We start from the raw sequence: 12,000 nt of genomic DNA, 5'->3' as shown, positions 1-12,000 counted from the left end.
ACTTGCATCGGGGCCCACAGCTCCTTAGCTACGCCACTGCCCAACTGTATCCAATTTATTTTGTATGGTGCTAGACCATTAGTACGTCCAAAATGCATGACTTTACATTTGTCAGCATTGAATTTCATCTGCCATGCATGTGCCCATATAGCCATCCTATCCAGATCCTGTTGCAATATGACACTATCTTCCTGAGAGTTGATGATTCTGCACAATTTTATGAAAGTTGCAAAAGTTGCTTTCATCCGAAAAAAGTACTTTGGACCACTGAGCAACAGTCCAGTGCTGCTTCTCTGTAGCCCAGGTCAGGCGCTTCTGCCGCTGTTTCTAGTTCAAAAGTGGCTTGACCTGGGGAATGCGGCACCTGTAGCCCATTTCCTGCATACGCCTGTACAGTGGCTCTGGATGTTTCTATTCCAGACTCAGTCCACTGCTTCCGCAGGTACCCCAAGGTCTGGAATCAGTCCTTCTCCACAATCTTCCTCAGGGTCCGGTCACCTCTTCTCGTTGTGCAGCGTTTTCTTCCACACTTTTTCCTTCCCACAGACTTCCCACTGAGGTGCCTTGATACAGCACTCTGGGAACAGCCTATTCATTCAGAAATTTCTTTCTGTGTCTTACCCTCTTGCTTGAAGGTGTCAATGATGGCCTTCTGGACAGCAGTCAGGTCGGCAGTCTATCCCATGATTGCGATTTTGAGTAATGAACCAGGCTGGGAGTTTTTAAAAGCCTCAGGAATCTTTTGCAGGTGTTTAGAGTTAATTCGTTGATTCAGATGATTAGGTTAATAGCTCGTTTAGAGAACCTTTTCATAATATGCTAATTTTTTGAGATAGGAATTTTGGGTTTTCACGAACTGTATGCCAAAATCATCAATATTAAAACAATAAAAGGCTTGAACTACTTCAGTTGTGTGTAATGAATCTAATATATATGAAAGTCTAATGTTTATCAGTACATTACAGAAAATAATAAACTTTATCACAATATGCTAATTTTTTAGAAGGACCTGTATTACCCTGCTTGTGTGGGCTACACTCTCCTTACATTGCACTTTATTAGTGTTCCTGCTGTGTCATACTTTGTTTCTTGTTTGGTCACTTCATTTTTTGATTTTTGCTCTGAAGTGTTTAGACCACTTTAGCACTTTTATTGTTTACATACATTTATTGAACTTGCTGTTCTTATCTACAATGCGTTATTACGGTTGTCCTTATTTATTTGAAGGGTTCCTGAATGTGCAAGATTTATTTGTTCATGTGCAATATGATATGTGTTATTTTGTCACCCCCTGCCATGCACAAGTATGGTATGTTATAGCAACTAAAAATAGTCTTCATTGTTAAACTTCTTAATTAAATGTCTTCCAAAGGCTCAAATGGATCTTCCATAAGAACATTAAGAACTAAGGATAAGTCCCATCTTGGACATCATTTTATAATAACAGGTTTAGACTTCTCAACTGACTTGAAAAATCTAATAATTATAGGATCAGTCCCTAATCTTTTATCTAGGAATACTAATAGTGCTGTCACATGTACCTTCATTGTACTTAGTACCAGTCCCTTATCCACCGCATAGCCAAAAGGTCTTCCAATACTTAGCATAAATGGTTCTTGTAACCTTATTTCTGCTGTTATCTACTAGATAAGCCTTTAGTCTGTAAAACATCCACCTCAGATACCAGGCTGTAAGATGAAGGTTCGGGATCTGTATCCACTTGTGTTCCTCTCGTGCTAAAAACAGATCTTTGTGTAGTAGTGGCCATGGATCTTTTTTCAACATTGATAGAAGCAGAGGGTACCATGTCCTCTCTGGCCAGTCTGGAGCTACCGTATGAGAATCAGGGACATCCTTGATGACTTCAGTTTCTGCAATACCAAATGGAATTGGTGGAAAGGTGTAAGCTCTTTCAAAATTCCAGTCCTGGGCTAGAGAATCTACTCTGTCCGTCGGCTTCTAACAGATCTTGGGAAAAGAACTTCCTGCACTAAGCCTGGTGCACACCAAAAAACGCTAGCAGATCCGCAAAATGCTAGCAGATTTTGAAACGCTTTTTCTTATTTTTCTGTAGCGTTTCAGCTAGCATTTTGCGGTTTTGGGAAACGTTTTTGATGTAGTAGATTTCATGTATTGTTACAGTAAAGCTGTTACTGAACAGCTACTGTAACAAAAAACGCCTGGCAAACCGCTCTGAAGTGCCGTTTTTCAGAGTGGTTTGCGTTTTTCCTATACTTAACATTGAGGCAGAAACGCATCCGCAATCCAAAATCTGCAGCAGCCCGGGAGTATGCGTTTCTGCAAAACGCCTCCCGCTCTGGTGTGCACCAGCCCATTGAAATACATTACCCAAGCGGATCCACACCCGCAAGCGGATCGCAAACAGCAGCCGAAACGCTCTGGTGTGCACTAGGCCTGAGTGTTCTTTATATTGGCAAACAGATCTATTTCTGGTTCTCCCCACTCTTTTGTTACGATCTTGAAAACTTCTGGATTGAGCATCAACTCTGGGTTTGACATCTTCTGTCTGCTTAGTAGATCTGCCATTGTGTTTAACGTCCCTTTTAGATGGATGGCTGAAATTGACAGTAGATTCTTCTCTGCCCAGTCTATAATTTTAAGTGACTTGCCCCCCCCCCCCCCCCGTCTGTTGACATAAGACAATACAATGTAATATTGTCTGAGCGATTCTGCACAAGCTGACCTTTCAGGTTTTCTGCTGCTTGAAGTATCGCCAAGTCCAGTGCTTTTAATTCTCTGAAATTGGACTATTCTTTCATTGTCTGGGATGTCCAAGTCCCTTGTAGATATTAATTGTGCATGTGGGTGCCCCAACCTATCAGGCTTTCATCTGTTGTTATTATTTTTGTAATCGTAAGTCTACAAAGTCTCCCTTCCTAAAAAAAATTTCTTTCCGTCCACTAGAATAGAGACTGCTTTACTGACTCTGGAATTGTTAAAATTATTTCTAAAAAGTCCTGCTTTTTGTCCCAGTTTTTCAGCAACTAGCTTTGTAGGATTCTTACATGAGCAATTGCCCAGAATACTGCTGGTGCTGATGAAGTTAGCAGACCTATTGCACTCATTATTTGGTGTCTGGAAATAGTCTCTGCTTGCTGGAAGATGACTATGGTGACCTGTATCTTTACAACTTTTTCTGTGAGGTAGGGATGCTTGGGTAACAAATTCATAGAGCTTATACATCTTCTTGAACGCTTGCACATTTTGCACATTTAGAATGACAGTTCTTTAGGAAGCATTTATACCAAGTCTGTAACTCCTAATCTGATAACTTGTCTTCGCTAGTTATTTTAGCATCCTTGGGTGGAGCTATATGGAGTTATTTATTTGTAAAAAAAATGTTTGGAATGATGTATGAGTTTCGATCCACTTCTCACGTGTACACCACTTTGTATTGGTCTTTCATGTGGCATTCCAATAAAATTGATGCATGTTTGTGGCAGTAATGTGACAAAATGTGGAAAACTTCAAGGGGGGCAAATACTTTTGCAACCCACTGTATTGTTGTACTTGCACTCCAATTTTGGGTTTCCTACATTTCTGCAAACCAGAGTTATGGGTGTGCAAATGTGCTAAAATCTCCCATAGGCTTTCATTGGGGCCTAGGTTTGAGGATACAAAATCCCAGATTTCTGCCGAACTGTACAGCTGAGCACCCCTAAATTTTCAGGCTTTATACAAAGTTTAAGGGGGCTCAGGGCTGGTGAGTTTCAGGCTCTTAACCCAAAGAGATTATATCCTAGGGTCACAAAAACCGGTTTATTTTTGGTATCGGTTGAAAAGGGCGCCTGAGCTGCCTGTATGAAAAGGGCGCCGCCATAGACATCAATGTTATTTCTGGAAATATGGGCTACAAGGTGTAGAAAAGGGCACTCGACTTGATATAGGCTACAAGCGGGCGCCTCTTTGTAGCCCATATTTTTTCGGCTACAAGGTTTTTGGTTACAGTAGGGCACCCCTTTGTAGCCCATATTTTTTATTCGGCCGAGTTTTGATATAGGCTACAGGCGCTGGAAGACAAATTATTTCATTCCCCCACTATCCATGGCGGCCTGCAGGGGGAATAGTAATTAACACGTCCCGGAGTTTTTTTGTAGCCGAAGTTTTTATATGGGCTACACCAGGTGCCTTTTTTGTAGCCGAAGTTTTTATATGGGCTACACCAGGCGCCTTTTTTGTAGCCAAAATTTTTATATGGGCTACACCAGGCGCCTTTTTTGTAGCTGAAGTTTTTATATGGGCTACACCAGGCACCTTTTTTGTAGCCGAAGTTTTTATATGGGCTCCACCAGGCGCCCTTTTTTACAGGCGCCCTTTTCATATAAACCCTTATTTTTGCAATGGTACTGGTGACGAACATAAATCCCCACCATGGCCATTAGCAAAGTCTGAAGCTCACGACATGTCGCATGCAGGTAGAAGACATATTGTTGTACTTGCACTCCAACATTGGGTTCCCTATATCTCTGCAAACCAGAGTTATGGGGGTGCAAAAGTGCTGAATTTTGCCATTGGCTTTCATTGGGCTTTCTATTTCACTTTCAAAATTCTCAAATCTTTTCAAAGGACGACTTTAGCAGTTAATAGCAAAGGCCCCTTACATCCTAGCAACACCAAATTTGCAGGATGTGTTAAAAAGATAGCAGGAAGCAATATTTAAAAACAAATTATTTTTTTATGTTCTGTGTGTGAAATCTGAAAAAAAAAATGACGTGGAGTCTCCCCTACCGAGCTCTCTGTAACCCCTTGTCCCCCATGCAGGCTGAGATAGCCAGAATGTGGCTGCCTTGCCCTCTCCCCCCGAGCCCTTGTCCAGTCCATGAACAAGGGGCTCTTCCCCACCTCCGGTGCCCCAGGAGGAGGTGGGGGTGACGACTCCCAGGGGGGGTTCATGGTGGCATCTGGGAGTCCCCTTTAAGAAGGGGACCCCAGATGCCCACCCCCCTCCCAGGAGAAATGAGTATAGGGGTACGAAGTACCCCTTACCCATTTCCACAAAGGGTTAAATTAAATAAAAACACAAGGACGAAAAAAAGTCCTTTAATGTTCTTAATTAACCAGAAATACTTACCTGTACCATTAAGAAAAAGTTCCCACGACAATATCTTCGGGAAACGTTCCCACGCTATAATCTGTTATGTCCCACGGCTACAGTATCCTCTAATCTTGTGATCTTCAATTAGCCTAGGTGGGGGTTGACAGGTGAAGGCAGGTGGGGAGAGACAGTGGGAGCCGCAGCTACGCGTCCTGCACAGGACGCATTCTAAGCTATACTAACCGGTTCATGAATGATCCGGGTGTTTTTAATGAATTGAATCGAATGAATCGGCTCTTTTTCCTTTGAAACTTTCAAATCGATTTTCTCAAAAAGTATAAGGTCTTTTTGAACAAAATTCCTCTTGTTCCCACTGTTCTTAACTTTCCCAGCAACTTTGGTGTTTCTAGCTTTTAAGGGGGCTTTGCTATTAACCGCTAAAGTCGGCGGGCGTTTTAATTTTCCCAAGGTCAGAAGGAGAATTTTAAAATCGATTTTCTCAAAAACTATAAGGTCTTTTTAAAAAAAAATGTTTTTCCTCTTGTAGTCACTGGCCCCTCCAGGTGTTAGACCCCTTGAAGCATCTTTCCCATCACTTTTGTAGCCAGCATAATTGTTTGTAGTTTTCAAAGTCCGCCTCCACATTGAAGTCTATTGCGCAAACCGAACTTTTATATAAGTTCGCGTTTGAGATTCGCGAACCAAAAATCGGAGGTTCGAGCCATCTCTAATTGCTGGTAGGGCAGACCTGTTCTGTCTCTCTACGTATCTCTGTATCTATGAATTTTATTGTAAATTATTATGTCCATGAGATTGAACACACATTAAGACACCAAAGAAGATTACTGACTCAAGCCAAAGATGACAGCGCAGCATAATATGTTGGCGCTTTATAAATACAATAAATAAATAAATAATGACATAACTCATGAGATATCTTTTTACGTATGAGGGTTCATGTCTTTCTGCTGAAATTTGTGTTCAATGTAATAGCCAATTTTTTATAAATTATGTCAATGAGATTGAACACACATTAAGACACTAAAGAAGATTACTGACTCAAGCCAAAGATGACAGCGTTGTGTAATATGTTGGCGCTTTATAAATACAATAAATAATGACATAACTCATGAGATACCTTTTTACGCATGAGGGTTTAAATGTAATGGGCAATATTTTATAAATATTAAACTATTGTTATGAAATTGCACCTTACCTCATTATGAATATATGCCTTGAATTTCTTTCAAACACAGGTCTGTCAGGACAATATAATTCTCGAGTTTCCGACACACCATCTTCACCATGCAATACAATGTAAACCTATAAGATGAAAAAGTATATGCTTTACTACATAGCTATGGTTTTAGGATTCATTTTCTGTTTGATAATGGCTATTAGCTTCCTGTTAAAGGTGACTTATAAGCCTGTTTATAAATTGTCTTGCTGCCTTATTTATCAAGATGCAATAATGTGACAAATTGCCAAGGCTAAATTTAGTGGCAAAACTACAAATCATAAGGCCCTTCTGCAAAAGTTTGATAGGATTCCTCCAATGTTCACACGCAAAGCCCTGGCTTCTCTTGGAAACTCCCTCAGCCTGGATGGCAATCTGCTAGGGGTCAAATAACCAGGGCAGTTTCTAGGCTAAAATGCACCCAGGTCGTTAAAATTGCGATACCCCCCCCCCCCCCCCCCCCGCGCGGAGCCGGGTATACATGCCCGCAGTATAGTTTAGCCAGGTCTAGTTGCACTCAGTATAGGTAACCAGCTATAGGTCCCCCCAGTATAGGTAGCCAGGCATAGGTGCCCCAGTATAGTTGCCCCCAGTATAGGTTAGCCAGGTAGGTGCCTCCAGTATAGGTAGCCGGTATAGTTGCCCCCAGTATAGGTTAGATAGGCAGGTGCCCCCGGTATAGGTTTGATAGGTAGGTGCCCCCAGTATAGGTTAGTTAGGTAGGTGCCTCCAATATAGGTAGCCAGTATAGTTGCCACCAGTATAGGCTAGGTAGGTGCCCCCAATACAGGCTAGATAGGTAGGGGCCCTCCAGTATAGGTTAGATTAGGTAGGTGCCCCCCAGTGTGGTTAGAATAGGTAGGTGCCCCCCAGTGTGGTTAGATTAGGTAGGAGCCACCCAGTATAGGTTAGATTAGGTAGGTGCCCCCCAGTATAGGTTAGATTAGGTAGGTGCCCCCCAGTGTGGTTAGATTAGGTAGGTGCCCCCCAGTGTTGGTAGATTAGGTAGGTGCCCCCCCCAGTGTGGTTAGATTAGGTAGGTGCCCCCCAGTATAGGTTAGATTAGGTAGGTGTCCCCCAGTGTGGTTAGATTAGGTAGGTGCCCCCCAGTATAGGTTAGATTAGGTAGGTGCCCCCCCAGTGTGGTTAGATTAGGTAGGTGCCCCCCAGTATAGGTTCGATTAGGTAGGTGCCCCCCAGTGTGGTTAGATTAGGTAGGTGTCCCCCAGTGTGGTTAGATTAGGTAGGTGCCCCCCAGTATAGGTTAGATTAGGTAGGTGCCCCCCCAGTGTGGTTAGATTAGGTAGGTGCCCCCCAGTATAGGTTAGATTAGGTAGGTGCCCCCCCAGTGTGGTTAGATTAGGTAGGTGCCCCCAGTATGGAAGGGGGGAGTCAGCTGCAGGGAGGGAAGCCCGATCTCTCCCTCCCACCCTCCGTGCTCCCCCCTCCGAGTGTGACTGCAGGGAAGCGCTGTGTAGGGAGGGCAACTCACCTCCCCGGTTCCAATCGCCGCCGGTCTCCTCTTCTGTCTTCTCCTCTTCTGTCTTCTCCTCACAGCCGCTGATACACACGCTACTTCCGGCTAAACAGGAAGCAGCGGGTGTATCAGCGGCTATAAAGAGAAGAGGAGACCGGCGGCGATTGGAACCAGGGAGGTGAGTTGCCCTCCCTACACAGCGCTTCCCTGCAGTCACACTCGGAGGGGGGAGCACGGAGGGTGGGAGGGAGAGATCGGGCTGCCCTCCCCACAGCTGACTCCCCCCTCCATTACAGCACCCACAACTCCTTCGGCGCCCAGGGCGCCCGCACGGGCCGCACGGCCCTAGAAACAGGCCTGCATATAACAAATGTGGCCAGGTCCTAGGAATCACCCACAGCTGTGGGCCCCCCTGCCTTGCAGGGGCCGCTCTCTACATAGTTATATCCCTAATCGCACAGCATCTGATTAACAAATACATAAGATAAACAGCATTATTATTATGCTATTTCCGCCGGAGCCAAGCGAGATGGAGCTAGCGCTTGCACAAGGAGGTCACATTTGGGGGTTCCAGCGCTGGAACTAGACTGTGGAGGAGGATGGGGGAAGGCTCTTTAGGATCCAGAGGCTTCAATCTCCCGAGGTGATACCCCGTAGGGGCATATTTAAATCTTACAGGTTTATAGGCTGACCAAGACTGTGGGTTTATAGGCTGTTTGCTGATCTGAGGTGGGATTTTCAGCAGTATTGAACTAGTACAGCATTGATACTGATTTTGCTAGGTACTGTTTGGATTTTTATTAATCCTATGTGCTACAATATATATATTTATATATAGAATCCGCTCAGGCTGGGTGCTATTCTGAACTTAATTTTTGTAGCACTCTTTATGGTTTGCAATCTGTATGCTGTTTTCAGAATATGATTTAAAGCAACAGGTGTACACTGATTAATTCATTTGCATTGATGTTGGTACTGATAACGGAAAATTGTATGCTTACCTTCCAGTAATTTTCCTTTCCTGATGCATCCATGGCAGCACCTATGGGTAGTGGCCCTGCCCCCAACCCCTATAGGACAGGTATCTAGCATAAATTGAAGGTAGCCTGACTCCACCCTGTCTATACTTTTCGGACTTGCCGAGACCCGGGTCCTATGTTGCTGCCATGGATGCATCAGGAAAGGAAAATTACCGGAAGGTAAGTATACAATTTTCCATTTTCCTAATGGCTCCATGGCAGCACCTATGGGATCTAACTAGGCACAATTAATAAGAACACCACTGGGTGGGAGACGGTCTGCAAGTGCATCAAAAGAAAAAAATGTATTATTCAGAAATACAACTAAATATTCAAGTCTTAGACAAAACTGTTTTGCCAAAATTCACGTTGCATTAACAGCTGGTTCTACTTTGTAATGTTGCATGAATGTGTTTACTGTTTTCCAGTTTGCTTCCTGGCATATTTGGTCTGCTGGAATTCCAGCATATGCTGCCCAGGACGTTGCTACTGATCTTGTAGAATGTGTGTGAAGAATAGCGGAGCCGCCGCCACGCAGGGCAGCATGGTGGCGGCCTCCGCTTCCCAGCCGGCGGTTTCCGAATCTCATACGGAGCAGCCGGCGCAGAGCAGGACAGGCAACGCCGCGGCTGATAGTATGGCGGCGGGTCCCGCTACTCAGCCGGCGTACTTCGGTGTGCGCTGACCGGGGACCTGGCCTCTCTGAGGTTCAGAGGCAGAGGGGGTCATGCGCACGCGCGCGAGGCGGCAGGATATTTATTCCTTGAGAAGACGGGTCAGCTGATCCGGCGATCAGCTGACCTCAGCCAGCCTATCACATGCTGACTTCAGGTCCAGCCCCCTGGGCGGGCTGGTGGAACTGGGCTCTTGCATTGAAGCCCACAGATGTAATTTGCTCACTGTCTGCTGTCGTGAATACTTAGGTGTAAACGCTCAGACCTTAGCTCAGTTCCCGGGTATTGATATCAAGGACGTCACACCTCAGTTTAGGATTGTATTGCATATTTATCTGTGTTTTGACTTTGGCTATCCCTGACTACTCTCTCTTTTTTCTTCTCGATTTCGTACCTTTGCCTATCTGATTCTTAGTTGCCGACCCTGCCTGTTAAACGGACTCTGAATCAGCCATCTGTTCTTGTACTGCTGCCGTCTCTCTGTTGCCAAACCTTTGCCTGTCTGACCTTTCTCTTTTCCCCAGTGGAACGTCTCCCACTGGTGGGATATCTCTGAGGCTTGCCCCTCCGAGACGCCTGCCCTAGCAGACGATTACTGCCAGGAGCTGAGATCCCAATCTTCACCTGGGCCGAGGATCTCACACACGGGGTTCCCATTCAGAGGTATCCACATTTCTGAGGAATCACCGTGTGGTGGATATTTCCACAATCTTGTATATTGTACAGTGTTGATTGTCATTTTTTCTGCTACGGTATCCAGAGGTTAGTCGCACTTGCATTATTGGTGATTCTGCAGATCATCAATAATCGGGTGACATCTGCATTATTGGTGATACTGCAGATCACTAATAATCAGATTCTCTCTGCTTACTGACACCGATCATTACAATGTGCTCTTAAAGTAGTAGGGAGTTCCAGATTGGAAAGTTTATAAGTAGTTTGAACGGCCTTAACTATCCACAATGAAATTGTTCTAGAGGTTGCAGGTTCCCCCTTCCTATAGCCTGTTGAAATGATAAAGAATCTTTCTGTTTTTCTGATTTCCGCCGTTAGCTCCAAGTACTTTTTGAGCATACGACCCACATCTAGTGTGTCCGGTACTTGGGTACCTTCCTCTTGAAAGGTGGGAAGTGTCCAGTCCTGGTTGAAATAATAGGTTGCCGCCACTTTAGGTATGAAGTGCGGCATGGGTCTAATGACCACTCTATCCGGGAAAAAGCATAGGTAAGGTACCTTTATGCCAATTGCCTGTAGTTCAGACACTCTCCTGGCGGAAACGACAGCTGTCAGAAAAACAGTCTTGCTGGTTGCATTCCAGAGATTGCAACTATCCAGGGGTTCAAATGGGGGTTTTCTTAGTGCTTCCAGAACCACTGGTAAGTCCCATTTTGGAAACAGCGTCCTCCTTGGAGGTTTGATCTTTATCACGCCTCTAAGAAATTGTATTACTAGAGGGTTGAACGCCCATGACATTAGTCAGAGCAGAAAGGGCTGTAACCTGGACCTTTAGTGCTGAATAGCTCAAGTTCTTTTCCAGACCTGTTTGAAGGTACGCCAAGATGTTATAAGCTTCTGATTTCGAGGAGTTAAAACCCTTTTCAGCCGCATATTGAAAGAATTTTTTCCATATAAGATGATATGTTTTGTTTGTGGATGGTTTGCTTGCTCTAAGAATTGTATTAATGACCTCGTCCGAACAACTGGCCTGCTTTAGTCTCTCCCCTTCAAAAGCCAAGCCATTAAATGCAGCCTCTGGATGTCTGGATTGTAAACCGGGCCCTGTGATAGAAGTTGGGAGATGACCGGAAGTTTCCACGGAGCTGTTATCTTTAGTTTCCACAGTAGTGGAAACCATGGACGGTGGTTCCAGAATGGTAAGATAGCTATGACTGTTATACTCTCCTGTGCCACTCTTCTCAGTACCCGGTTTATCATTGGAGTCGGCGGGAAAACATAGCCCAGTCTGCACTTCCAGTCTGCAGTGAGAACGTCCACTCCCTCTGCTTGGGGACAGTACGTTCTGGAGATGAAGCGGGCACACTTCGTGTTGTTCTTCGTCGCCATCAAATCCAGGTCTGGAGATCCCCATTTCTTGCAGATCTTCTTGAAGATGTCCAGGTGTAAAGACCATTCCTTGTCTACCTGATGCCTGCTGAGATAGTCCGCTCTGACAACCGATTGGCCTGGAATGTAAATCGCTCTCAAGCTGAGAAGGTGTGTCTCTGCGAACTGCATGATCGGTGCAGTTTGCTGAAGTAATCGTAAGCTCTTTGTTCCTCCCTGCTTGTTGATGTATGCGACTGCCGTCTTGTTGTCGCTTCTGATCAGTACTGAACTGTTGACTATTCGAGTCTGAAAATGTTCCAGGGCATATAGGATGGAAGCAGGAGATTTGGGCGCATTAGACAAGTGGACAAAAAGGGCGCCCCATTCACTCCCATTATAAATATCGTTTAATGGATGCCGAACAGGGGAAAAAAAGGCGCCGGAGATTATTAACGTTTTACAAATGGCGCCCGGAGATTTTTAAGGTTTTA

At 44.7% G+C, this 12,000-nt stretch overlaps 1 protein-coding gene across 1 annotated transcript in view; it reads right to left on the bottom strand.

Moving 5' to 3' along the window:
- The window catches only part of LOC137519355 (polycystin-1-like protein 1), a 705,387-nt gene that overhangs the window by 135,539 nt on the left and 557,848 nt on the right, over positions 1-12,000 (bottom strand). The window contains exon 13 of the mRNA XM_068238307.1: positions 6,273-6,379. Coding sequence (XP_068094408.1) covers positions 6,273-6,379 — 107 coding nt within the window. The remainder of the gene's footprint in view (positions 1-6,272; positions 6,380-12,000) is intronic.

This window comes from Hyperolius riggenbachi, chromosome 5 (assembly GCF_040937935.1).
Source record: "Hyperolius riggenbachi isolate aHypRig1 chromosome 5, aHypRig1.pri, whole genome shotgun sequence".
Classification (NCBI taxonomy): Eukaryota; Metazoa; Chordata; class Amphibia; order Anura; family Hyperoliidae; genus Hyperolius; species Hyperolius riggenbachi.
Note: the sequence above shows the minus strand (reverse complement) of the source record. Positions and strands in the feature narration are given on the sequence as shown.